This window comes from Vipera ursinii (assembly GCF_947247035.1).
Source record: "Vipera ursinii genome assembly, chromosome: 17".
NCBI classification, from domain to species: Eukaryota; Metazoa; Chordata; class Lepidosauria; order Squamata; family Viperidae; genus Vipera; species Vipera ursinii.
In genome coordinates this window covers 4,787,266-4,812,031 of record NC_139530.1, presented here as the reverse complement: position 1 = coordinate 4,812,031, position 24,766 = coordinate 4,787,266, and the positions used below count along the sequence as shown (strand labels likewise).

Sequence of the window (24,766 nt, the reverse complement as noted above, 5' to 3'; positions counted from 1 at the left end):
CTCAGTGTACAGACTTTTTAATCTGCCTTCTCTCTCGATTGATCCTCCTTCTCCTAAGACTTAATTTATGGAACTGTTTTTCTCAGCGCAGTTTTGTTTTGTGTGTCCATTGGAATACAGACTTTTTATTAAAAAAAAAAAAAAAAAAGGACAAAACCGCCCTGGTGTTAACGGTTATCTGCAGGAAAGTGGGGGTCGCCTGGGCTGCTTTCGTTGTCGTTTGCCGTCTCCTCCTCCTCCTTTGAAGAAGCAGCCGCAGCTTCTCCTCACCCGGGGTGGCTTTCCGGATCCGGTTGACGGAACAAAACCCTCCTGCGTCCTTGCCAGGAGACCCAAGCGAAGAAAAAAAAAGCTAGGAAGACCAGACTTTGGCTGAAGGAACCCAAACTCAGCCAAAGCAAGTTTTAATTTCAAACATAGAAAATAACAGCCTTTTATTTCTTCTCACTATTAACACAGATGCAGTCTCTCCAATATAGAAATATTATAATATATATATATATATATATATATGTATATTTTACATCAGTTTTATGTAGCACTCGTGGCTTTAAATAGCGGTTTGTGAGCAATGCTGGGGCGTTTGGAGCGACGGGAGGCGGTTGCGGCTGGTTGGAGCAGAGCCTGTCTTTCAGTCGTCCAGCGGAGCACGAGGGGGGGTGGGGGTGGGGCAGGGGTCCTGTCTTGAGGCGGAGCGGCATCCGCCGTCACTCTCCAGCCGGCGGGGCCTCCGGCAAGGCCGGCGAGGCTTCGCTGCCATCCCGTGCCCGGAAGAGCAGCTCTCCGGATGGGATGACCTGCTCGCCATGCCAAGCGGTGGTAGAGCTGTACTGTTGGTAAAAGTCCGTGTCTGCCTGGAACATGACCAGGGCTTGAGCCGTGTGAATGCGCACGTGCTGAGCCAAGCTGTTGGCATCCAGGAACTTCTCTCCGCAGGAATCGCAAGCGTAGAGGATTTGGGTGTTGGGGTCTAGAACGACAGGCACGCAGCAAGACTTTGGAGTTTCGGAGCACCCCTGTCGCGCCCCCCACTTCCCCCCCCCCCAGCTTCCCTTTCCACCATCAAGAAAGGCTTCAACAGTCTACTACAAAGCCAGCATCTTCTCCTCCTCTGCAACTAAAAAGCCTTCTGTTTCAGAAACAGCTCTCTGGACTTTTGCCTGGTAGGGTGCTCCCTCCCCCCAGTGGCAGCTTTTATTTGCTCGGGAAAAGCTGCCCGGGCCATCCGAACTCTCCTCACCCACCCCCAAAAGGGGGGGGGGCGGCCGACGCACCTGCCTCTTGGACCTGTTTCACAGCCTTGGTGATCTCCGCCTTCAGAGCTTCCGTCTCGTCTGCTGTGACGGGAGCTGCGACGGGAACAACTAAGGAGAGGATGTCCCCGTCAGGATCGCTCCCAGGTAAGAAGGCACGGCTGGCCAGCCCACTCTCAGCCCCGGGTCTGGGAGGCCCCCAAAGCGGCAGGGCGTGGGGCAAGGCAGGATACGATTACGCCCCACCCCATTCCGCCTCCCCACTTCTTCGGCCCAAAATAGGTTTGATTTGCCAGGGATGCGGCCCAAAGGTTTCGGCCAGCCAAAAAAAGGGCCCTGCCTTATACTCACCAGTGAGCTGGGTGACGGCCGTGGCAGCCAGGGCTTCCGTGGCCAGCGTCACCATCTCCTCCGAGGCCACGGTGACAATGTTGAGCTCGTCCTCTTCGTTGGGCTCCAGCAGCTTCATGCCCGCTTTGCCTTGGTGGACCGTCTTGACGTGGGAGCGGAGGTTATCCACCCGGTTGAAGCCGCGGCCGCATTTGTCGCAGAGGAACGGCTTCTCCCCTGCGTAGGCGTGGAGAGGGGCTGCGTCACGAGGGGGCCGGGCTGGCCGCGCCTGCAGCCACTCAGGACCCAGCCGCCTCCTGCCTCACCTGTGTGGATGATGAAGTGCTTGGACAGGTCGCCCATGTTGACAAAGGCTTTGCTGCAGACGTTGCACTTGTGAGGGCGGATGTTGTCGTGGTGGCGGATGTGGTTGGCCAGCTGGCTGGACTGGACAAATCTGCAAGGGAAGGTCACCGGATCACAAGCAAAGATTCCCCTTGAAGTAAGAGCTGGCAGGATACATCGAACAGGGACCGGGGGTGGGGGGGGAAGCAAAGCTTGCGAGAGCCTCCTCACCTTTTGCCGCAACGTTCGCAAACGTAGGGCTTTTCCCCAGTGTGCTGGCGCACGTGGGCTATTAGAGAGCTGGCTTGGGTGAAGGCTTTCCCGCAAATTATGCACTGGCAGGGCTTCTCGCCTGCGGGGAGGGAGAGAGAGTGGAGAGTGTGCGACCCCCGTTCTTGGGCCCCGGGAGCCCGGACCCCCCGTGAGTTGTAGGAATGTCTGGCGGAAAGGGGCCCCGCGGACAGCAACCAACGGTCAACACGCGATCAACACGTGCTCTGTCACCCCGTGGATTTATTCCAGAGGCCAAAAAAAGTGGCAGATTTCTACGTTTTCCAAAAAAAAAAAAAAAGTTCAAAAGGGTAAGATAATTTGGGACACAGTCAAGACACAAATGGAGGGCCTTTGTTGAAAGGCCCTCGGTTGAATTTCTCAGGATTGCAGCAGCACAACGCAGGAAAGATCAGAATAATGTGAATATATCTGTCTATATTTTTGAAAAGGCCAATCTAACCTCAAAACCAAACCTTTTTTCCTGTCCTATTCAATGTCCCAGAGATAAGCCAGGTTCAGAGAGCAAAAGTTGCTTTTTTCCCCAGTTTTCAGCCATTTCCACAAAAAACGGAATGCATTTCTTTAAAAACCTGGCTGCAGATACACACCCTTGGTGGGGCCCGAAGAAATCCTTTGACATAAGCACTAGGGTTGGCTGCACAGTGGCTGTCCATGCACTGGGCCTCTCCTGCCCTTCCCTGGCCCTCCAGAGGCAAGGTGGGCTGGCAGACCCCATGAGGGAGGCCCCCCCCCCCCGCCAAGACTTGGAAGTCCTGATGGAACTTTGCATTTCCAGGCTGGGGGGGGGGGGGAGAGACAGGGCCTAAAGCCCCGGCCTCTGTCGCAGAGGCCTCTTCTGCAGCTTCAACTATTGCTGCAACTGGAGTCCGCCCAGACTCACCTGTGTGGATGCGAACGTGCCGCTGGAGGGCCCCCGGGTCAGCAAACTGGCGCTGGCAATGCACGCAGATGTACGGCTTCTCTCCGCTGTGGATGCGGAGATGCCGCTTCAAGTTTCCTGCAGAGAAGGGAGGTGGAAAAGGCAAAGCCACTCGAGGTTGCCCGTGGTGGGGAAGCTGCCGCCACCGCCGCCCTTGCCCCCCACCCCACCCCCGGTCCTGCTCGCGCTCCGGCTTCCCAGGCAGCTGGCCCTCGGCCGACACACACACAAACACACACACACACACACACACACACACACACACACACACACACACACACGTACCTGAGGTAGTGAACTGCTTCCCGCACTCGCGGCACTTCAGGGGTCCGTCAGCGATGTGGATCTTCAAGTGGGCTTTGAGGTTCCCCACCTGCCGGCAGTTGTGAGAAGCTGGTTGTGAGAGACGGGCCGCTGTATTCCTAGCCCTCCCACACACAGACACACTCCTCCTGGTGCTGCAGTAGGCCGGGCCCTGGCAGGGCAGCTCTTGCCCTCTCCTCACCTGGTTGAACATCTTCTCGCAGTGAGGGCACTGGTGCTCTTTGTCGGTGTCGTGTGTCTCCAGGTGGCGCATCTTGGAGGTGGGGTCCGAGAAGGAGCGCACGCAGTAGTCGCACTGGTAGGGCTTCTCCCCGCTGTGCACCAGCTGGTGGCGCTTCAGGTTGCCCGAAGTGGTGAAGAGCTTCCCGCAGTCCTCGCAGCGGTACCGGGCCTCCCCGGTGTGGCGCTTCTTGTGCAGGTTCAGCAGGCTGAGAAGGCGGTAGCTCTTGCCGCACTCCTCGCAGCTGTAGGGCTTGAGGGGGCTGCGATGCGGAAGAGGCGCTGCCGTCAGCCAGCCAGCGCCGACGAGCCCGCGAGAAGCGGCCTCTGCGACTCGGCCGCCCCCCGAGAGACGACCGACGGACAGCTGCCCGCCCCCCGAGACAGGGCCAGGTTTTCTGGGCCCAGAGTTGGCAGACAAGGGCTGCCCTTCCCTCCCCCGCCATCTCCCTCCCGGCACGGCCCCCCCCTCTCCCCTCCCACCTGTGGGTCTTCTCGTGTGCTTTGCAGGCCGCGGGGTCAGAAAAAGCCTTGCTGCATTCCCGGCAGGAGAAGGGCTTCTCTCCCGTGTGGATGCGGATGTGGCGCTTGAAGTTGCCTGTGTGCGTGAACTCCTTCCCACAGTCCTTTGGAGGAAGCAGAGGCACCGCTGGCCACCCTCGCCTCCAGCGCCCCTCGCCCGGCTGCCCAGCCCCGCGCAGCCTCCCGACTTGTGGCTCCCCGGCTGAGCCCCTTGGCTGCCCACCCGGCCGCCCACCGGCCAGCCCAACCAAGCTCGGGGTCCCTGCGTCTCCTCTTTCCACCCGTGGCCAAGGGAACGCCGGTGGTGGTCACCTCCATTACTAAGTCCAGGAAGAGGGAAGAGCAGGAAGGCCAAATGGACCCTTTCCCCGACTTGGGGCCAGGGAGAACGAAAGGAGAGCGGGCCTGCAAGGTCACAGAGCAGCAGAGAGGACCTGCCCGGTGCCTCCACCCCCCCCCAACACAATGGAGGCAGGGGGCCTCCAACTTGCTGGGCCCGCTCCCTCTCTTTTGCTGGGCCCGCTCTTGCTGACTTTCGCCCTGTAGCTTCCACCTCCGAGGGACTTTTCTCCCGTCCTCCCGGGTGGTGTTTTGCTACAGCAAGGATCCTGCGCGCCCAAAGCTTTTGGGAACGGCTCCTTCAACAGGGCTGCCCTCTCCCGGGGGCGGTCCACGGGCCGCCCGCAGCCTCACCTCACACTTGTGGGTCACGGAGCCGTAGGCTTTGGACTCTGTCCTGTCGCCGTACGTCCCCGAGCACAGCAGCCGGGCCTCTCCCGCGTTCTCCTGCCCAGAGTCGGTGCCCCCAGACTCGGTCTCCTCGGGGACGCTGCCGTTGGTCAGCGGGGCCGGCTGCGGCTCGGCCGTCTTGCCGCTGCCCTCCGCCTCCGAGGGGGGGTCTTCCTCCTCTCCGTGGCTTTCCAGCTCCACCTCCATCTCCGCAGGGGCTTTCAGCGTCGGAGGGTCTGGAGGAGCGAGGAGGCGAGATGGGGCTCAAAGAGAAAAGGGCAGCTGATTTCCGAGTCCGCCCTATAACGCCCTATAACGCCGCTCGCCTCTTCTCTGCTAGGAGGGTCTCAAAAGATCAGCCCCATAAAGGGAACAAAAGAACCACCGCCGAGCCGGAATGCGACGCATTGACCATCGCTCCCTCAGAACGTAAGTCAACAGGCTGCCGAGATGGTGCCAAGGTCGCCCGCGGCTCTGCTTCCCGACGTTTGGCACAAGAGTCGCCCTGGGCTGAGAATACCTCTTCTGCATCTCCTGATCCCAAGACATTTGGCACATCTCGCTTGGGCAACTAAGCGTGACGGATTTTTTTCCGCCCCTCTCTCTCTCAGTAACCTTACATCCCTGTCTTGGTGCTCCCCACCTCCCTGTCCTCGTTGGGGGGGGGGGGGGAAAGAGGCCGAACTGCATCTCCGGTGGTCCCTCAGTCTCCCCCCACCCCAACCCCCCCGGGGTTCGCTGTGCCTGCATCTGGAAAGAAGCACAAGGACGGCAGCGCCTTCCGAGATGCCAGCAGTCCAGAGGAGCAGGGAAGCAGGATTTAATTTTAATTTAATTTTATTAGATTAATATACCGCCCTTTCCCGATGGATGGGGGGGGACTTCAGGAGAAGCCAAATCGTTCCCGGGGCAGAGTGGGACCTCCTTCCCCCCTCCCCCGGTGATAATTTTTACGCAGTTTGCCACGCTTCGTAACGGTCTAGCTTTCCTGTAAATCTGGGAGAGGTTTCGCTCGGAGGGAAGCCGGAAAACATAAAAGGTGTTTTAAAAGTTACGGCCGAAGGAGAGAAGCCTCCCTTTTTTCTTTATGGCGGACCCAACAGAACCGCCCCACTCAAGCTGGGCGGTGGGAAATGGGCAATCTCGGGCGGTCATCTCGAGAGTTGCCGCGGAACTCGCCCTGGCGTAATTTTCAACTTGCCACGGGTCAAGGAAGAAGGCAGACCTAGTTGAGATTTTTTTAAAGTTCCCTTCAGATCCAGGGGAAGCCCGAAAGAAGAGAACAGAAAAATAATCTGTTGACTTGTTTGTGGAAAAAATGGGAAAATAAAATTGAAAACAAAAAACGTTGCTTCTCTCCGGCACCTTTTCTGACTCCTGGCCCCTACCTGGCTTTTGACCAGCCGCGCTCTCTCTGCCTGCTACCGCCTCGTCCTTCGCATCCTCTGCAGCGAGGTCCACTTCAGCCGGCTGGAGGCTGTCGGAGTTGGCTGGCTCTTCCTGCTCCTGGGGGGCTTCTGCCTTGTGCCTGTTGCTGGTTGTTTTCTCCTGCCCTGGGATGAGGAGGGGGGGTGGGAAGAGAGAGGAAGCCAAAGCCACTGACCATTCCAGTCGGGCCTCTCCAGCCAAAAAGCCAGCAAGCTGGTCAACCAGTAGCAGCCTTCCCTCAACGGGGACCAGTCCAAAAGTGTGATCTAGCCTACTAGATTGACTCAAGGTTGACTCAGCCTTCCATCCTTCCGAGGTAGGTAAAATGAGGACTCAGATTGTTGGGGGCAATTAAGCTGACTTTGTAATAATGCCGCTTGGGGGTGTGTGTGTGAAAGCCCTAATAAGCAGGCATATACATAGAATGAAGGCTACTGCTAAGCTTGTAAGCCGCCCTGAGTCTTTGGAGAAGGGCGGGATAGAAATGGGATTAAAATAAAAATAAAATAAAAATACTAGCGTGCTTTTGCCCATCAGCAGAGCCCGGGCCTTCCTGTTTCCACTATATCTACAGAGAACTAGTTCCCGGGCTGGAGAAAGTGGGCATCAACATCCGCCCCAAGATTGCCAGCAGCTCTGGATGGCCCTAGCTGTTCCATCATAAAACTTGTCATTTTTCTGGCTCGACAGATCTGTACCTTCCCACCTAAATCACAGATCCCAAATTTCCAATACGTTTCAGGAACCCCCACACCGAAAGAGCGGGCCAGCTTATATCGGGCGCATCGCCTCCACTCCATGCTTCCAAGAAAAGAACACGGCGCTTTTGGGACCAGGAGAGGCAAACCAATCCTGCTTCCTTTCCACCCACCCACCCACACCCACCCCCCCTCCCCAAAGACCCAGCCTCAAGCTAGGAAGCTGGGGCTGCATGTCGGCAAGCCCTTGCTTTGCCGGTGTTTCCCCGTTCTCCCCCCAAAGCCGTATTGTTTCCGTCGGCTTTCCGATGCGGCAGGCAGTTTGGCCTTAAGTGACAAAAGGAGAGCCTGCACAGGCGCAAAACGCACGCCGCTGGAAAAGCTGGCTCTTCCAAACCTGCCAAAGGGCATCTGCTGGGCTTTCCTGGGCCTGGCCGAAGACGATGGCTGCCCTCCGACGGGCCCAGGGTTGGTTGGGGCGGTCCTGGAGGCGAGAAAGGGAACCTGAAGCCAAGGAGAGAAAAGCGCCCTACCAGCCTCTGCGGGGATCTCCAGGCCAGCTGGTGCCGAGAGGGCCCTGAGCGCGTTGCAGGCCTGGACGACCTCCTGCATCTGAAGGAAGCTGCCCACGGCCAAGACGTCCTCCACGTTCTCCGGGCTGAGGGTCAGCTTGGCCGTGTACATGAATTCCAGCACTTGCTCCAGACCTGCACGAGACACCCGCGGCCAGGAGGTGAGTACCGGCAGCAGCCACAGATTACTGCCCGTTTCTCCCTCACCCACCCAAAGCACAGACCCCACGCCCAGGGCTCTCGCTGTAAGCTGGACTGCCCAGGTGCCTGGAGGCTCTCTCGCTTTTGCAGCTATTGTTACAGGAGAAGGGGTGTGTGTGTGTATGTGTAGGGGTGTGTGTGTGTGTGTTGGCATCCTGTTCCTCACCAAGTCCACCTCCAGCTGGCCACTCACTCCGGTCCCCCCTCCCAGCCTCAGGATGCTCCCAAGTCCCATCTCGGGGGGTGGGGAGTGGGGGCACTGGGGTACTTTGGTTCCCAGTGAAAGGTGCCAGGCTTCAAGGCTGCCAGCCTCCGGCCTGGCTGGTCCCACCTGCCGCGTTGCTGATGTCCAGGTGCACCACGTCCTTCTGGTCGGCGAAGAGCATCCTGAAGTATTCGCTGCAGGCCGCCAGCACCGCCTTGTGGGCCTTGAAGTCGATGCCGTCCACCACGAAGGTGCAGTCGCAGAGCAGGCCCAGCTGCCGCTGCTGGTTCAGCTGCTCCAGGACTTGCTGGCTGTGCTGCGGGAAGTCCATGGCTGCGGAGGAGAGGCGTCAAGGGCGTCCGGCGGGGATCATCGCCGCCGCCCTTCCGAGCCCCGCGCCCCCTCGCCTGGCCTACCCCGCAAGGCTGTTGTGTCGCGGGAAAGGACGGGCCCGCCTGGCGCCCCCTCCCGCATCCCCGGCCTGTCGGAAGAGGCCCCGCGGTGGCGCCCCAGCCCTTCCCGCACCCCGAGGAGCGCTCCGCGCCGCCGCTTCTTCGCCCGATCTGGCCCGCGGGGACCGACGGCCCCGCTCTCAGCCCCGGGTCCCGGCGCCGGGCGGCCGGAGGGAGCCCGGGGCCGCCGCCTGCCCTCTCGGCCCCGCACCTGCCATCCCAGGAGCGTCACATCATCCCGGCGGCGGCGGCGATCATGGCGACACGGAACAGACAAAGGGCGCCGCCATCTTGCGCTCGGGCGGAAGCGGCTCTAGCGCGGAGGGTGCCCGCTTTCGACGGCGCGACGCGAGCATGCGCCGCGGGCTGGCTTCTCCTTTCCCCCTCCCCCCACTCCGCCTTCGGTTTCCCCGCGCAGGCGCGTCCGCCTCGAGCGCCCAGTTCCGGTCGCCGTGACGTCAGGAGGCCTGAGGCGGTTGCGTCCGCCCGCCAGGCCTCGTCCGTCCGGCGGCTGAGGTAACCGAGGCCGCGGCTTCTGGGCCTCCCGTGTTTTGGCAACAGCGCGCGGGGCCGCCCTGTGGATCCTGTCAACAGCCGCGCCAGGTGTCGGGAAGGCCCGGCGGAGGTGGCCGCCCTCCCCTCCCGGCGCCCCTCCCCCCAGCAGCAACAACAGCCCTGCGAGGTGGGCTGAGGGCGCCCTCTTCCACCCTCACGCCGCCCGGGCAGCACCTGAGAGTCGGGACTTTCCTGAGGGGCGAGGCGGGGGCTCATTTCCCCCCAAGGCTGGGAGGGGGATGGGGAGAGGATGAGGATGAGGATGAGGATGATAATAGTGGTACTAGTACTACTAGTAGTAATAGTAATAGTAATAATAATCCTGCAATAACTCCAGCGGAGCTACAAAAAAACTGCGCTACTCCGAACATCTTACATTTTAAGGAGGTGCCTGGTTGATGCAGCTAGGATGCTGGTAGCAAACCGTGTCAACCATGAGTGCCAGTCAGTTTGAGTGTTCAGTTGACTGAGTTTCATGTTTAATGAATTATTATTATTATTATTATTATTATTATTATTATTATTATTATTATTATTATTAATAATAATAATAATAATAATAATAATAATGTTATTATTACATCTTACATTTTAAGGAGATACCTGGTTGATACCTAGGATGCTGGTATCAACCTGTGTCAACCATTAGTGTCAGTCAATTTGAGTGTTCAGTTGACTGAGGTTCATGTTTAATGAATTAATAATAGTAATAATAATGATGATGATGTTATTGTTACATCTCACATTTCAAGGAGATACCTGGTTGATACCTAGGATGCTGGTATCAACCCGTGCCAACCATTAGTGCCAGTCAATTTGAGTGTTCAGTTGACTGAGGTTCATGTTTAATGAATTAATAATAATAACAATAACAATAATAATAATGTTATTATTACATCTTACATTTTAAGGAGATACCTGGTTGATACCTAGGATGCTGGCATCAACCCGTGTCAACCGTTAGTGCCAGTCAGTTTGAGTGTTCAGTTGACTGAGTTTCATGTTTAATGAATTATTATTATTATTATTATTATTATTATTATTATTATTATTATTATTAATAATAATAATAATAATAATAATGTTATTATTACATCTTACATTTTAAGGAGATACCTGGTTGATACCTAGGATGCTGGTATCAACCCGTGTCAACCATTAGTGTCAGTCAATTTGAGTGTTCAGTTGACTGAGGTTCATGTTTAATGAATTAATAATAGTAATAATAATGATGATGATGTTATTGTTACATCTCACATTTCAAGGAGATACCTGGTTGATACCTAGGATGCTGGTATCAACCCGTGCCAACCATTAGTGCCAGTCAATTTGAGTGTTCAGTTGACTGAGGTTCATGTTTAATGAATTAATAATAATAACAATAACAATAATAATAATGTTATTATTACATCTTACATTTTAAGGAGATACCTGGTTGATACCTAGGATGCTGGCATCAACCCGTGTCAACCGTTAGTGCCAGTCAATTTGAGTGTTCAGTTGACCGAGTTTCATGTTTAATGAATTAATAATAATAATAAGGTTATTATTACATCTTACATTTTAAGGAGATACCTGGTTGATATCTAGGATGTTGGCATCAACCCGGGTCAACCATTAGTGCCAGTCAGTTTGAGTGTTAAGTTGACTGAGGTTCATGTTTTATGAATAAAAGTTATAATAATAATAATGAAGTTGGAAGGGACCTTGAAGGTCATCTAGCCCAACCCCCTGCTCAGGCAGGAAACCCTATACCATTTCGGACAAATGGCTGTCCAGTCTCTTCTGAAAAACTTCCAGTGTTGGAGCACACACAGCTTCTGGAGGCCTGTGGTTCCACTGGTTAATTGTTTGGAGCCCCCCCCCCATAGCTGCCCTTTGCCCTTCACCCCATCCCCCCCACCCCCTGGGAGAGGAGCCTGCTTGGCGACCCTGGAAGGCCGGCTCTATTTCCAGAGCATGAGTCACTTCTTCCCCGGCCACCCTCTTTGCCCGGCCCTTTGGCCTTCAAAAACTCGGTGTGTGTCTGTGTTGTTGGGTGCAACACAAGGACGAAAGCAAGCTCCCTCCTCGCTCCTGCTTCTTCTCTCTCTTCCCCCCCCACCCCCCAAAAAATCACGCAGACGTTCACGCAGCCAAAAGTCAGCACGCGGCTTGCCAGAAAGTATTTTCCTATAATTAAAAGTTTACGTTGGTTTACATCGGTTTCGTTCCCCTCAACGATTTTGTTTTAATTTACTCGTGGGTGCAGCTGGAATTGGAGGTGGGGTGCAAAGACAGCCGGGAAGTTGGGGGGGGGGAGAAATACCCCGAATGGAGTATTATGAACACGTAAAAACGTTTTAACCTGAACGCTTGCAAAATGTATGCAGTGATCCTAAATAAGTTCACCGGGGGGGGGGTAAACTCTTGCTGTGGGATCAACTTCCTACCCTATAAATTTCACACGTTGCATCCTCTTTTCTTTTCTTTCTTTCTTTCTTTTTCTTTTTTAGCGGTATACGTCCCTCCGACGCTTAAAAACATTTAAATGGCTGGCTGCAGGACTGGAAAATTCAGCCTTCCAGCTGCCTTGCAGCTTTGCTGTTCCTGCTGGCAAAAAAAGCAACTGGGTACTTTTCCCTTTCAAAGGGGTGGGGGTGGGGAGGAAGGCTCTTTGCTGGCATCCCTTTAACCTTCATTGGTGGATGACAAACCAAAACATCTCTTGTTGACGGGGAACACAAGGACAGATCTGCTTTCCACCCACCCCCACCCCCCACCCAGCCCAGCCCAGCCTGGCTCCCTGCCCGCTCTCTCGAACTGCTCTGGGAGCTCAGATTTTAATCTCAGTCCTGTAGGTTTGCTGCACTTGTTCAGACGGCTTGGCTGGACCTCTCCTCGCCTTGATGGTCAGGCCGCCGTCGGCTCCCAGGGTGGAGGTGACCGATGTGGGGTCCACGTCTTCGGGGAGCTGGCACTTGTGGGTGAATGTGTTGACGATGGTCCCATCGGCTGCTAGCTGCCCGTTGGGAAGAGGGACAGAGAGACAGCGGTGTTAGGGCCGCAAGAGTTCGAAACCGGAAAGTTCGTGTAAATTGCTCTTCCCGAGCTTCTGTCGCCTGCTTGCATCTCTGTGAAATGGGGAAATTCTACCATTGGGCTGCCCAAACCGAAGCTGGGGCGACTCGGCCCGAGAAGTCCCCTCCTTTGGCCGGACTGGCCCCCAGAAAGGCAGCTGGCATCAAGAGAAAGTCTTTCTGGGGAGCATTTCGATCAACGTGGCCTGGCCAGCTGGGGAACGTTCCCATCACCATGTGCACCCCTATAGCATAGTCAGAAGGGCAGCCGGGCGAGGGCAAGGCAGCCTCCGATCCCGCAGAGCCCTTTGGCTGCCATTCCTAAGACAGCAGTGCCACTCCCTCGCCTGCAGGCTTTGCCCCATGACATCGCAGGGGGCACATCCCGGTCCTTTGGGGATGCTCTAGTTAGTACATTAAATCTGTTAGATGATTAGTGCCAGCCATTGGCAGTTCCCCAAAAGGCAAAATCTTTTCCCATTTGCAAGCAAACCCACGGAAAAAGGGGCAACTCCTGTAACTCTCGCTTCTCGTTAATTTCCACAGCAGGATGGCGGGTCACGGGAGAGGCAGAGAAGTGGAAGATCAGAGGAAGTTACTGCCCACAGCCATGGATCCAAGGTGGGGTAGCGGCCTCAGCTTCTCTCAGCCAAGCGTCTTGGGGCCACCCCACCCCTCAGCCTCAGCCGGACCGCTCAGCTCTGCTTTAAAAATGGCTCCGGTTGTCTCCAAAACCCCGGGGGGCAGCTCAGCGGTCGCCACTCACCTTCTCAGCCCGCACTTCGATCTGGTTTTGGGACGTGGTGATAATAATGTCTTCGGGGGAGAAGTCGCTGACGTCCACCGCAAACTGGTACGTGTTCCCCAGGGTCCTGACGTTGCCCGTCCCGCCAGCCCGGCCTGTTGGGAGGAAGAGAAACACACTCAGTTCTTGATTCTAGCACTGGGACATAACTTGCTGGCAACAATTCCGGGGCGAGATCCCGGGGCAAGCAGGGTGCGCCACCTGTGCCCTCCATTGGGCCTCCCAGGTGAGATGCTGCACGGCTGGGCGACTTGAGACGGGCCCCCCCAAATCCCAGCTGGTCAAGGGGGTACCCCCTCCCCAAGAGAGCGCAGAGCAGCCTGAAGCTGGAAGTAGTAGCCAAGGACTCTGCCGCCAGCAGGATTCCTAAGTGGCAGGGGCTGGACCCATCACATGTCAAGCCATCTCTCCTCCACCCCATCCGGTGGCCCTCTTCCCCCCCCCCCCCGAGTTTCTCCGGTGCCCTTTGCTAGCTCCGGTTCGAGAGAAGGCGCTGCGGCTGACCAAGCTAAGGATGGAGAAAATCAAGCTGTCCTTCCTTGCCTTTGTGGGATGGGAGGGGCCCGAGTCAGATGCTGGGTAGCTTGCGCAATTAACCCCCTTTATGCCCCTCTGCCTTTCACAAGTGCAGCCAGGCCAGGTGCAGGGAGGATACGGTGGGGCAGAACGGCAGAGCCCGGGGTGCCCGTCATTCCAGGAATGGTTGGTGTAAACAAGAAAGGGATTTACCCTAAACAACGAACCGCTTATGACCTCTTCTCTCCACGGTCACGCAGCTTAGAAGTGGGAGCCTTGACCGTGGGACTGGCTGGACCAGAGCCGGGGGCGGGAGCCAGGCCATCAGGAGACCCAGGCCGTCGGGGGTCAGGGGCCGCCTATTCAGCCCTCTCTCCCCACTTGCCTGAGAAACTCCGGGGCTCCGGATGGGGCCTCAGGAAGCCCCCCAACCTACTGTCGAATATGCCGTGGGCCTTCTCCATGGGACAGCCGCCCGCCTGGTGGCGTCCTGCCGAGGGTGCCGAAGCAGCGAACCCTAAGGGGGTGGCTTTCCGAGTGGATCGGTGCCGGAGGAGCTGGGACCCTCCGCTCGGATTCGTCTTCCCGCCGGCCCGCCGAGAACGGTTGGCGCCGCTGCCCTCTGCGGAAGTCTCGCCCGACAGAGCCGCCCCGGGGCAGCTGCGAAGCCTTTAAAAGCCTCGGAGCCGCTCGGCTGCCTTCCAGGGATCTTGTCGAAAAGTCTAAATTTAGAGCGTTGTGCAGCACACGGCCAATGCCTCTGGAAAACTTCTGCCAGGCACGGGTTCCAGACAGACAGAGAGGGGAGGCATTCCAGCCCTGACTGGATGGTTTCCCCCTGATTGGCAGCAGGGTTGGCCTTCCGCAAGCATGGGGAGAGCTTGGCACGGAAAGCCTCAGCTGGCAAGCATCCCGAAGGGGAGAGGGCGGAGCCCGGGACCTCGTTCCTTCTAGACACACACACACATACCCCCAAAACCTGAAGAGGAGCTCCCCATTTCTCCAGGGGCGGGGTTTTATTTTCCTGGCACCTCAGGGGGATGTGCCCGGGCCCTCTTGCCTGGCACGGGCCACCACCTGGATGGGAACAGGCCCTGCTGGCAAGCATCGCGCAACCTCTCTGCAGAAACTGTCCTAGCTAAACGCAGCTGCTTAGTCACCCTCCTCTCAGGGCAGTCTGAGTCATTGGGTCTGGGGCCGTGCCATAACCTCTTCCCCTACCCACACAACAAGCCCCACAGGGCAGGCTATCCTCCGTAAGTCAGCGTCACCCATTGCCCATCTCCGTGCGGCTTTTCTGGCCCTCGGCTCCCCTTCTGGAGTGCTGGGAGGAGGAGAAGGGCCCAGCAGAGACCCACGGAGCGTAAACCATCCCGGAACCCACTCGGAATTCAGACATCACACCCAGTTTATTTATTTATTTATTTTTTTATTAATGGGACTTATATCCCGCCCTATCTCCCGAAGGACTCAGGGCGGCTAACAGCAATAACATATAACAGAAATTAAGATAAGATTAAAATGAAAGTCATCTGTGCAATAAATTAAAATTAAAAATTAAAAACAAATTAAAAATTGTAAACATAATTAAAATGCCTGTCAGTCCAGGTCAGCCAGGTGGAAAAGGAGTTTAGTTTAGAAATTGGGGAGTGCCTGCTGAGGCTTTTTGATTGTTCAGGAAGTGTGTGTGTGTGTGTGTGTGTTGCGGGGGTGGGTGGGTGGCACATGGGGCTCTCTCTTGCCTTGCAGCCTCTGCTCTCCCGGCCTCTCCCCATGAGTTCTCTTGACCTGCAGTCCTCTCCCTCTCTTCCCTCCCCCCCCCCCCCGTTGTCTGTCTCCTCCCCAGAGACTGTGCGAGTAGCTGCCTGCCCATTTTAGTGGCTAGCCTGGTGAGATGGCCAGGATCGGAAGAGGCTGGTGCTGTTCCTGGCCAGGCTGCTTTGGAAGGAAGGGGTTGCAGCCCCTTCCAGCAATTGGCTCTCCTGGACTTGGTTCTGTACACACACACACACACACACACACACACACACACACAGTGGTTAACATGGACCTTGGGAAGTGAGCATAAACTGGGATGCTGAGCGAGCTCTTGTGACCGAAACAAATGACCCTCAGGGGTGTGGGTGGCAAGGTGTGTGGCAGCCAGCCAAGTGGGGCCGGTTGCCAGCTGCCTGGCTGCCTGCCCCCCCCCTTCTCGTGCTGCTTGGTGAGAAGGCTGCCTTGAGCTGGAATGGGCCTTTCCTGTGGGAGAGTTAGAGGTCAGGGAGGGAGGGAGGCGTGGGAGAGAAGAGGGAGGGCCAGGGAGACAGGGCGTGTGTGTTTGTGCGTGTGCACCAGATCTGGTCAGGGCAGATGCAGAGGAAACTGGCTTGAGAGAAGTCGCCTTGACCCACGAGCATCAGGAGTCGTCGTCTACAGGCACTCGCCGGCTGAGGTGGAGCGAGTCTCCTTCCCCCGCAGGTCCCAGTCAGGGCCGTTGAGGGGACCCTGGCTGTGTCCGAACCAGGGGTGGGGGGGTACAGGCAGGGGGGGGGAGGAGGAAAGTGTGCATTGCTGTCTGCCTGTCGTCTGGATTTCCTCTAGTTGTCTGAGGCTCCCTCAGGCAACAGAAATGCCACTTTTTCCCAGCGAAGGGCCCTGGCCCCGGAACCACGCAGGTGGATCCTGACAGAGGCTCGGCCCTTTGGCGGCTGCCCTGAGCGGAGCATCTTCCCTTTGCAGGGTGACCAGGACCGTCTGGGGGTGGGTGGGTTGGGGGGATACCTGGGCTCGCCTTCGTTTCACCTCTTCGTTTCACCTTTTCCGAACTTTTGCCTTCCAGGTTTCCGGGAAAGGAGCCTGCTCGGTTCCCTCCTGCGCTCGAGGTCCCTACAAGCCGCAGCAGGGGGCAGCTGGGGACCCGCCCGTCTTGGTGCTGGCAAACAGACAGCTCAGGCCCTCCTGCTCTCCGGCTGCGCCCAGCCTTTCCCTCGTTCCCAGCCTCGGGGCATGGCTGCCGAGAGGCCAGAGGGAGCCAGTGGGGAGAAAAAGGGAGCCCAGAAGAAGGAGGAGGAGGAGGAGGAGACAAATGTGTTCCTGCCCTGGGAAGACAACTGGAGACCCTGGCCGAAAGCCCGACGCAAGGTGCACGGTAGGAGCCTGGGAGATCCCACCCAGCCTCAAGCGTGGCTTCCATATTGGTGGCACCGAGGTTGGAGGCTCTCCAGATGTTGCGGTTTCCCCAGCCTTGAAGGAGGTTGGCATTACAATGGCCCGGGCCTCTCTCTTTCTCCCTCTCTCTGTCTCTCTCTTCCTCTCTCTCTCTCTCTCTCCCTCTCTCTCCTTCCCTCTCTCTCTCCCTCTCTCTCTCTCCCTCCCTCTCCTCCCTCCCTCTCTCCCTCTTTGTCTCTGACTCTCTCCTCACTCTCTCCTCCCTCCCTCCCTCTCTCCCTCTCTCTCTCTCTGTGTCTCTCTTTCTCCCTTCCTCCCTCTCCCTCTCTCTCTCTCTCTCCCTCTCTCTCCTTCCCTCTCTCTCTCCCTCTCTCTCTCTCCCTCCCTCTCCTCCCTCCCTCTCTCCCTCTTTGTCTCTGACTCTCTCCTCCCTCTCTCCTCCCTCCCTCCCTCTCTCCCTCTCTCTCTCTCTGTGTCTCTCTTTCTCCCTCCCTCCCTCTCCCTCTCTCTCTCTCCCTCCCTCTCTCTCTCCCTCCCTCTCCCTCCCTGTCTGTCTCTTTGTCTCTGTCTCTTCCTCCCTCTCCCTCTCTCTCTTCCTCTCTCTCTCTCCCTCCCTGTCTCTTCCTCCCTCTCTCTCTTTCTCTCTCTCTCTCTCTCTCTCTCTCTCCTCCCTGATTCCCGGCCTCTGCTGCCCCCTGCAGGTTGCCTGGAGTGCCTCAAGCGGCAGCTCTTCCGCATTGGGGACGATTGGTATTACCTCTTTGCCCTGGGCGTCATCATGGCGCTGGTCAGCTTTGCCATGGACTTCACCGTCTCCAGGGTTGCCGGCGGTGAGCTTTTGCCCCACCCGATCCCACTTTTCCCGCCGCCCTCCCCCAGCTGGACTTTCAGGGACACGCGGAAGGGAAGAGTGTGTTTGTGCAGTTTGTGGAGACCCCGTACCGCCAGGGGCGCCAGTTTCAAGATGGCGGGTGGTGGTGGTGGTTAGACTCTCCAAGTGGGAAAGGCAGCCCCAGGGCAGTTCAATTCCCAGCCAGCTTAACTTCCCTTTGGGCTTTCCAGCGCACCTGTGGCTTTACCAAGAGGTCGGAGACTACCCGGTGCTGAAGTTCCTCTCCTGGACCATGTATCCGGTCGCACTCTCGGCTTTTTCCACGGGCTTTGCCCAAAGCATTACCCAGCACGCCGGAGGTGAGGCAGGATGGAGGCTGGGCTCCACCCACCGGTGGTTGCTTTGCTGAATCTGCCCGGTTCCAGTCCCTGGACTGGGAAGCAGCCTTCTTCTCTTCTCCCAAGCCTGGGTGAAAAAAAAGATGGCCAACCTGAGTCCTTTTGGGTGGCCTACAAATTCCCTTCTTCCGTTGGCTGCCTTGTTCTTCTCCTGAAGGGAAGTTGGGTGAAGAAAGGGCAACCCGGGGCCTCATTCACACCCCGTGTCTAGCCTGGCCCCCGTTAGGGTTTGGCCATCGGGAGCAGCCCCTGGGCGGGCACTGGGGAGTCCTGCCAGGTGGACAGGAGTGGCGAAGAGATCCCTCTGCCCTCTCTGCCAGGCTCTGGGATCCCCGAACTCAAGACCATCCTGACTGGCGTCATCCTGGAGGAGTACCTGGCCATTGAGAACTTTGGGGCCAAAGTCGTGGGGCTGACCTGCACGCTCGCCTGTGGGAGCACCATCTTCCTCGGAAAAGTGGTACGTCTCCAGCGGGCGGGCTGAGGGGGTCTCTCTGGCCTCCGAGCAGCGCCTCTGTGGTCTGAAGAGTGGGGTGGTCATCAAAAGGAAGCTGTGATGTCCTGAGGGGCGGTTCTACAGACAGGAAGGAGGGGTTGGGGGTCCGGATGCTGCTTCTGCCCCAGACCTGTCTGGTCTGGCCCACTGCAGAGACGGCCTCCTTCTTAAAAAGAGCTTCTGCTGAAGGTGCCCGAGCCCAAGAGTGAAAGTGGGCCCGGGTCCCTCCAAGCCAGGAAGGAGCTGAGGGGTTGTAGATCCCACCAGGGTTGGTCCAGCAATCTGAGTGAACATAGAAGGGGGGAAATCTTCCTAAAGACCTTCAAGATCCAGCTGAGGGGGTCAAGGTCACCTGGGGGGTTGCTGTTGGATGGAGGGGCCCTTTGTTGGCCAGCTCTCCTTACTCTGAGCCTTTCGGGTCTTCCTCTTCCTCCTGCGTGGCTTCTGCAGGGACCCTTTGTTCACCTCTCCAGCATGATCGCCGCCTACCTGGGCAAGATCCGGACCAGCGTTTCTGGGGAATACGAGGTATGGCTGAGGAGGGCGAGGCTGCACCCCAGGGGCATCTGGCCAGAGACGGGGCCAAAGAGGGCCCCGCTGGGCTCCTGGGACCCCTGCCTGGAGGGTGACCCGGCAGCCGCCTAAGCCTGCCTTTCCTTGGCCTAGAATAAAAGCAAGCAGAACGAGATGCTGGTGGCGGGAGCAGCGGTGGGCGTGGCGACCGTCTTTGGGGCACCCATCAGCGGTAAGAGGTCACCGGGAGGCGGCGTCCCTTTGCCAAGGGAGGCCAAGCGGAGTCCAAGGCGGGTGGAGGGCCAGACCAATAGATGCGGGGCTGACCCTCTGGGCCGCCCTGCCCTCCCCCCCCTCTTGTTCCTCCTCCTTCAGGGGTTCTCTTCAGCATCGAGGTCGTCTCCTCCCACTTCGCCGTCCGGGATTACTGGAGGGGCTTCTTCTCGGCAACCTGTGGCGCCTTCATGTTCCGCCTGTTGGCCGTTTTCAATAGTGAACAAGGTGGGGGGGGCAAAGGAGTGGGGCCTTGGCCACTGGTGTCTGGGGATGTGGGGAGGGGGGGGAGAGAGAGCACCAGCTGACTGAACGGGATGGCTGCAGGTGGGGTGACCGGCTGGGGGATGTGGGGGCCACGCTGAGCAGGGGGCAGCTCGCGCTACTCCTTCAGCTTCTCTGGATTGGGCGTGGAAGCCCCTTAGGATAGATGGAGTCCACTCTTTCCCAGTGGGCTGCTTGGCTGAGGGTCAGAAGGGTTGTGGGGGGGGGGGTTGTGGAAGCCCGAGCGCCCTTTGCAGCTTTTGCCCTTCCGCTTTCCAGAAACCATCACAGCCCTCTTCAAGACCAGCTTTAAGATTGATTTCCCCTTTGACCTGCCGGAGACCGTTTTCTTCACCTGCCTGGGGTGAGGCGTGGGTCTCCCTGTCGTGGGGGGGGGGGAGGGAGGGAATGGGAGGGAGGGAGGCAGGCAGGATGGGGCAGGAGAGCCCACGCAAGCGGGGAAGCCCCCCTCTTTCCTTTCTCAGGGTGATCTGTGGCGTGCTGAGCTGTGCCTACCTCTTCTGCCAGCGCTGGTTCCTGGGCTACGTCCGGAGGAACTCCTTCACGGCCAGGCTGCTGGCCAACGAGTAAGTAGCCGGAGTAAGTAGTTTATAGTTTATAGTTTATAGTTTATTAAATTTTTATACCGCCCTTCTCCCGAAGGACTCAGGGCGGTGAACAGGGCATATAATAAAAATACAAAAATACAAAAGTTAAAATAGAATTAAATTAATGCCCAAAATAAAACAATAAAATATACAAATATTTAAAACCCTAAATTAACTCCCCATCAGGCCAGGCCAGCTTGTTCGAATAAGTGGGTCTTTAACCCGCGCCGGAAGGAGCGGAGATCCGGTGCCATCCGGAGCTCAACCGGCAGTTGATTCCACAGAGCCGGGGCGCCCACAGAGAAGGCCCTCCCCCTGGGGGCCACCAGCCAGCATTCTCTGACTGGAGGCACCCTGAGGAGGCCGCAGACTCCCTGGGGGAGGCATAACCTCTGCCCTAAACTGGTTTCCCGGAGACGGTGGCCTCTCCCTGAGCCCTGGGCCTTCTCTTTCAGGAAGCCCCTCTACTCGGTACTGGTGGCCTTCCTGCTCTCCTCCATCACCTTCCCTCTCAGCCTGGGACAGTTCATGGCCTCCAGGGTAACTTACCAGCCGCTGCTGCCCAGGGCAGAGCCCGTGGAGAGGGCAAGGGGGGCGCCACTGGGCCTCCGCCGTGGCCAGCCACGGGAGCCGGGGCAGAGGGAAGGGCTGCCCTGGGACGGGGGGCGGGGAAGGGTGGATCCCGTTGCCCAGGAGTTGCCTTCCCTTCCCCCCCCCCTGCAGCTGAACATGAAGGACCTGCTGACCTCTCTGCTGGATAACCGCACCTGGAGCGTCCTTTCCCAGAACGTGTCCCTTGGCAGCCCTCCGCAGGTGGACCCCCTCAACCTGTGGCAGGAATGGTGGCACCCCAGCATCTCCATTTTCGGCACCTTGTCTGTCTTCCTGGTGATGAAGGTGCGTGCCTGGGGAATTCTTTCCGCCCGCCGGCAGGCAGCGGAGTCGCCTCTCGGGCCTCGCAGAGCTCCTTCCGCCGGGGGGGCTGTCCCTTGCTCTTCCCGCCGGCGTTCCGCTTTGCTGTCCAGCGGGCACCAGGTGAACGATCAGCCGGGCGCTCTGGGCTTGGGCTGCCCGCGTTGAGCCTTTCTGCCCTTTCTGCAGTTCTGGATGCTGGTCTTGGCCACCACCATGCCCATGCCCGCTGGGTACTTCATGCCTGTCTTCATTTACGGTGAGTGCTTCCGTTTTCTCCGGTCGGCCGCTTTCGGCCTCCAGGCAGGTTGGTCGGTCACGTTCAGGAGCGGGGAGATGATCTCTTCCTCCGTCCTCCCCCAGGAGCTGCCATCGGCCGCTTGGTGGGTGAAGCCGTGGCCCTCCTCTTCCCCGGGGGCATCACCGCCGAAGGGTCCCCCAGCCCCGTCATCCCTGGGGCGTATGCGCTGGCAGGTACGTCAGGGAGGTGGGCAGCATGGAAACGCCCCCCCCCCCACACGCACACATACACACACACCTTTGCTCTCTGGGAAATGGGCCACCCCCTGCTCTTCTCCTTCAGGGGCCGCTGCCTTCTCCGGCTCGGTCACCCACACCCTCTCCACCGCCTTGCTGGCCTTTGAGATGACCGGGCAGATCGCCCACATCCTGCCTGTCCTGCTGGCCGTCCTGGTGGCCAACGCCATTGCCCAGAAGTTCCAGCCTTCCTTCTACGACGGCACCATCATTGTCAAGAAGCTGCCTTACCTTCCTCGCATCCGGAGCAGGCATATCGAGTGAGCTGCCTTGCTAACCCCCACCCCCACCACCTCCCTCCCGGGGTGGTGGTGGTGGTTAGGAGGCCGGCCTTCCCCAAAGAACAGGTCCTGTGCGTGGGTCCAGAGCACCTCTGGCCTGACCTCCAGCAAAGTGTGCTACCCCGGCACGACACAGCGCCGCTTGCCTTGCAGGTCCTACACGGTCACCACCCAAGAGTTCATGGACGCCGATTTGGTCCTCCTGGCCCAGGAAGCCACTTTTCACGACATCCTCCAGGTGGTCACCATGACGGATGCCCAGGAGTACCCCGTGGTAGACAATGCTGGTACTGTGGTGTTCTGAAAGCAGCGGGGTGTGTGCGTGTGCGTGTGTCACGCTGGAACTGGTCTGGTGGGAGGGTCCCACCTTACCATTGGAGCAGGCTTGAAGCCTTTGTAGCGTAAATGTGCAGGTATTTATTTATTTATTTATTTATTTTATTTTATTACATTTATATACCGCCCTTTCCCGAAGGACTCAGGGCGGTTTACAGGGTAATTAAAAACCAAAAATACAAAAGTTAAAAACAAGTTTAAAAAAATTAAATTTGTCCCTGTATAAATAAAACCCCAGTACACCCACACCCGCACGCACACACAGACGCAGCCACATTCCTAGAAAGTCCAGTCTTAAAAGTCGCAAGGGACCTTGTAGGTCATCCAGTCCAACCCCCTGCTCAAGCTAGAAGCGATGCCATTTCTGACAAGCGCCTGTCTTAAATTTCTTCTTTGAAAGCCTCCAGTGACGGAAGCACCCACAACTTCTGGAGGCGAGCTGTTCCGCCGTTTTATTCTTCTCACCGTTAGAAATTTCTTCTTTATTTCGAGGTCGAATCTCTCCTCAATCAGTCTGTGGTTCGGAAAATAGGTTGAACCCACCCCGCCACCCCTCCTCCTCTGTGACAACCCCTCAAATATCGGAACCCCGCTATCGTGTCTCCCCTGGTCCTTCTTTTCATTAAAAGGTAAAAGGTAAAGTTTCCCCCGCACATGCGTGCTAGTCGTTTCCGACTCTAGGGGCCGGTGCTCATCTCCGTTTCAAAGCCGAAGAGCCAGCGCTTGTCCGAGGACGTCTCCGTGGTCATGTGGCCGGCACTAGACGCCAAAGGCGCACGGAACGCTGTTACCTTCCCACCGGAGCGGTCCCTATTTTTCTACTTGCATTTTGACGTGCTTTCGAACTGCTAGGTTGGCAGAAGCTGGGACGAGTAACAGGCGCTCAACTCTGCTACGCGGCACTCGGGATTCGACCCGCCCAACTGCCGACCTTCTGATCGACAAGCTCAGCGTCCTAACCCACTGAGCCACCGCATCCCTTTCTTTTCATTAGACACAGCCAATTCCAGCGACCGTTCTTCGTGTGTTTTAGCCTCCGCCCCCCCCCGCCCCCCCCCGATCATCTTGGTTGCTCTTCTCTGCGCTCTTTCTAGAGTCTCCACATCTTTTTTCATAGCGCGGAGACTCAAACCAGACGCTTCCCTCTGCTGCTTTCTCCCTCAGAGTCCGGGATGCTGCTGGGTGCGGTCCAGCGGTCCAGCCTCATCCAGTTTCTCCAGAGCCACGAGGAGTCCAGCCTGCCGGGGAAAGAGGTGGGTCCGAGAAGGTGACTCGGGCAAGAGCTGACCGTCTGCTTTCCCTGGGGGCCGAGCGGTGGTGGCGGTGGGAGGGAGGCAGGGGTCCTACCCACCTTGCCTCTCTTGCTGCATCGCTCCTCCACCACGGCAAGGCTTTTTTTCCTTTCCAGATCCTCTCGGGCCAGACTCTGAAAGAAGGCTGCACCATCAGTCCGGTCAGCCTGCAGCTCTCCCAGTGGACATCTCTGCACCAGGTACTTCAGGCCGCGCAGGGGGCCTCCAGACTGGGACACACACACACACACACACACACACACACACACACACACACACACCCTCGTTCCCCCTCATTCCTCCAACAGCCACAGGAAGGAGGGCTGGAAGCTGCCACTTGGTTGAACCACGCGGGGTCTCTCTGTGCGTGTGTGTGTGTGGGGGGAAGGCATTGATTGGGGAACGGGGCCAAGCAGGGTTTTCAAGGGTGGGGGGTCCGTTGGGGTTTCTAAGGGGGTCTCTTCTCTCCCCCACCCCAAAGGAAGGAGCGTTGAGCTTCTCTCTCTCTCTCTTCCTCTCTCCTCTCCCTCTCTCCTCTCCCCTCTCCCTCTCCTCTCCCCTATCTCCTTCTCCTCTCCCTCTCTCCTCTCCCTCTCTCTCTCCACTCTCCTCTCCCTCTCTCCTCTCTCTCCTCTCCTCTCCCCTCTCTCCCTCTCCTCTCCCTCTCTCTCCTCTCCCTCTCCTCTCCCTCTCCCTCTCCCTCCTCTCCCTCTCTCCTCTCCTTTCCCTCTCCCTCTCCCTCTCTCTCTCTCCTGCAGGCCCACAACCTCTTTGAGCTGCTGAACCTGCAGCGGGCTTTCGTCACCCAGCTGGGGAAAGTGGTGGGGATCGTGACCAGGAGGGAGGTGAGTGGCTGGGCTTGGCCAAGAGGCCGCAACCAGGTGCCTCCTTCCTCCTTCCCATCAGCCCTCCTCCGGTAGGTGCCGGTGGGGGCAATGAGGACGGGGCCGCTGGAGGCTTGGCTGCTGCTCTGCCAACGCTGGCATGGTTGGTCTGAAATTGAAAACGGGGCCTCTTGAGCTGGCGACTCTCCCTCTCCTTGGAGAGGAGGCAATCCAGGACATTTGCAACATGGACTCTGGGGCCCGTCATCAACTGCTGCTGATTCTTCTTCTTCTTCTTCTTTTTTTAGCTCCGGAAAGCCATCGAAGAGCTGGCCAATCCGAAAGCCGGGCGATAGCGAAGATTGTGACGGGGAGTGGGGGAGCCCGCCAGAGAGGTGAAAACGTACGTTTAGTTCCTGGCTCGGTGACCTGTTATTGCACCCTAAAGGGAGGATTCACACTATATCTATCTATCTATCTATCTATCTATCTATCTATCTATCTATCTATCTATCTATCTATCTATCTATCTATCCTATCTATATCTATATATCTAATCTATATCTATATATCTAAATCTATATATCTATATATATCTATATCTATCTACCTATCTACCTATCT

General features: G+C 57.4%; 3 protein-coding genes across 9 annotated transcripts in view; 1 reads left to right on the top strand and 2 right to left on the bottom strand.

Moving 5' to 3' along the window:
* Positions 1 to 136: 136 nt before the first annotated feature.
* On the bottom strand, positions 137 to 8,810 carry ZBTB17 (zinc finger and BTB domain containing 17). Of its 3 annotated transcripts, none has more exons than XM_083375889.1 (14): positions 8,703 to 8,810; positions 8,166 to 8,372; positions 7,595 to 7,768; positions 6,324 to 6,488; positions 4,900 to 5,171; positions 4,168 to 4,310; positions 3,647 to 3,947; positions 3,427 to 3,514; positions 3,103 to 3,219; positions 2,160 to 2,280; positions 1,910 to 2,040; positions 1,605 to 1,820; positions 1,275 to 1,364; positions 137 to 970 (listed from the first exon to the last, which is right to left on the bottom strand). In XM_083375889.1, exons 1-14 carry the CDS (start codon positions 8,707 to 8,709, stop codon positions 708 to 710), a joined length of 2,295 nt encoding a protein of 764 aa, XP_083232015.1. In that variant the 5' UTR covers positions 8,710 to 8,810; the 3' UTR covers positions 137 to 707. The 3 variants fall into 3 exon arrangements, with proteins under 3 accessions (XP_083232015.1, XP_083232016.1, XP_083232014.1); XM_083375890.1 differs by having other exon boundaries at positions 8,565 to 8,779; XM_083375888.1 differs by lacking the exon at positions 8,703 to 8,810 and adding an exon at positions 8,456 to 8,552.
* Positions 8,811 to 8,979: 169 nt separating this feature from the next.
* Positions 8,980 to 24,766, top strand: part of CLCNKA (chloride voltage-gated channel Ka) — a 16,922-nt gene continuing 1,135 nt past the window's right edge. The window contains exons 1-22 of one of the 5 annotated variants that reach the window (XM_083375892.1): positions 8,980 to 9,007; positions 11,542 to 11,658; positions 12,652 to 12,958; positions 16,248 to 16,549; positions 17,278 to 17,406; positions 17,639 to 17,767; positions 18,127 to 18,266; positions 18,753 to 18,830; positions 18,969 to 19,047; positions 19,191 to 19,316; positions 19,632 to 19,716; positions 19,838 to 19,939; positions 20,416 to 20,500; positions 20,684 to 20,857; positions 21,062 to 21,131; positions 21,236 to 21,346; positions 21,456 to 21,669; positions 21,844 to 21,977; positions 23,191 to 23,279; positions 23,435 to 23,518; positions 24,077 to 24,163; positions 24,451 to 24,545. In XM_083375892.1, the coding sequence (XP_083232018.1) occupies positions 12,918 to 12,958; positions 16,248 to 16,549; positions 17,278 to 17,406; positions 17,639 to 17,767; positions 18,127 to 18,266; positions 18,753 to 18,830; positions 18,969 to 19,047; positions 19,191 to 19,316; positions 19,632 to 19,716; positions 19,838 to 19,939; positions 20,416 to 20,500; positions 20,684 to 20,857; positions 21,062 to 21,131; positions 21,236 to 21,346; positions 21,456 to 21,669; positions 21,844 to 21,977; positions 23,191 to 23,279; positions 23,435 to 23,518; positions 24,077 to 24,163; positions 24,451 to 24,498 (2,307 nt within the window). In that variant the 5' untranslated portion in view covers positions 8,980 to 9,007; positions 11,542 to 11,658; positions 12,652 to 12,917 and the 3' untranslated portion in view covers positions 24,499 to 24,545. Of the gene's footprint in view, positions 9,174 to 11,541; positions 11,659 to 12,651; positions 12,959 to 16,247; positions 16,557 to 17,277; positions 17,407 to 17,638; positions 17,768 to 18,126; positions 18,267 to 18,752; positions 18,831 to 18,968; positions 19,048 to 19,190; positions 19,317 to 19,631; positions 19,717 to 19,837; positions 19,940 to 20,415; positions 20,501 to 20,683; positions 20,858 to 21,061; positions 21,132 to 21,235; positions 21,347 to 21,455; positions 21,670 to 21,843; positions 21,978 to 23,120; positions 23,280 to 23,434; positions 23,519 to 24,076; positions 24,164 to 24,450; positions 24,546 to 24,766 lie in introns of those variants that run through there. The other 4 variants (XM_083375891.1, XM_083375893.1, XR_014494025.1 and 1 more) reach the window with 4 other exon arrangements.
* On the bottom strand, positions 11,656 to 14,095 carry HSPB7 (heat shock protein family B (small) member 7). Its single transcript, XM_083375903.1, has 3 exons — positions 13,812 to 14,095; positions 12,872 to 13,005; positions 11,656 to 12,047 (listed from the first exon to the last, which is right to left on the bottom strand). Exons 1-3 carry the CDS (start codon positions 13,888 to 13,890, stop codon positions 11,862 to 11,864), a joined length of 399 nt encoding a protein of 132 aa, XP_083232029.1. The 5' UTR covers positions 13,891 to 14,095; the 3' UTR covers positions 11,656 to 11,861.

Bases quoted from the DNA above. Each gene is read 5' to 3' on its own strand.
- ZBTB17 (XM_083375888.1), bottom strand. From the start codon at position 8,513: ATGCGGGAGGGGGCGCCAGGCGGGCCCGTCCTTTCCCGCGACACAACA. The intron at 1,821-1,909 runs GTGAGGCAGGAG...ACGCCTACGCAG, and splicing joins GCACTTCATCATCCACACAG to GGGAGAAGCCGTTCCTCTGC. The intron at 1,365-1,604 runs GTGAGTATAAGG...TCCTCTCCTTAG, and splicing joins GGCCGTCACCCAGCTCACTG to TTGTTCCCGTCGCAGCTCCC.
- HSPB7 (XM_083375903.1), bottom strand. From the start codon at position 13,890: ATGGAGAAGGCCCACGGCATATTCGACAGTAGGTTGGGGGGCTTCCTG. The intron at 13,006-13,811 runs GCAAGTGGGGAG...TCCTCCCAACAG, and splicing joins GGAGCCCCGGAGTTTCTCAG to GCCGGGCTGGCGGGACGGGC. The intron at 12,048-12,871 runs GTGAGTGGCGAC...CCCAACGGGCAG, and splicing joins TCGAAGTGCGGGCTGAGAAG to CTAGCAGCCGATGGGACCAT.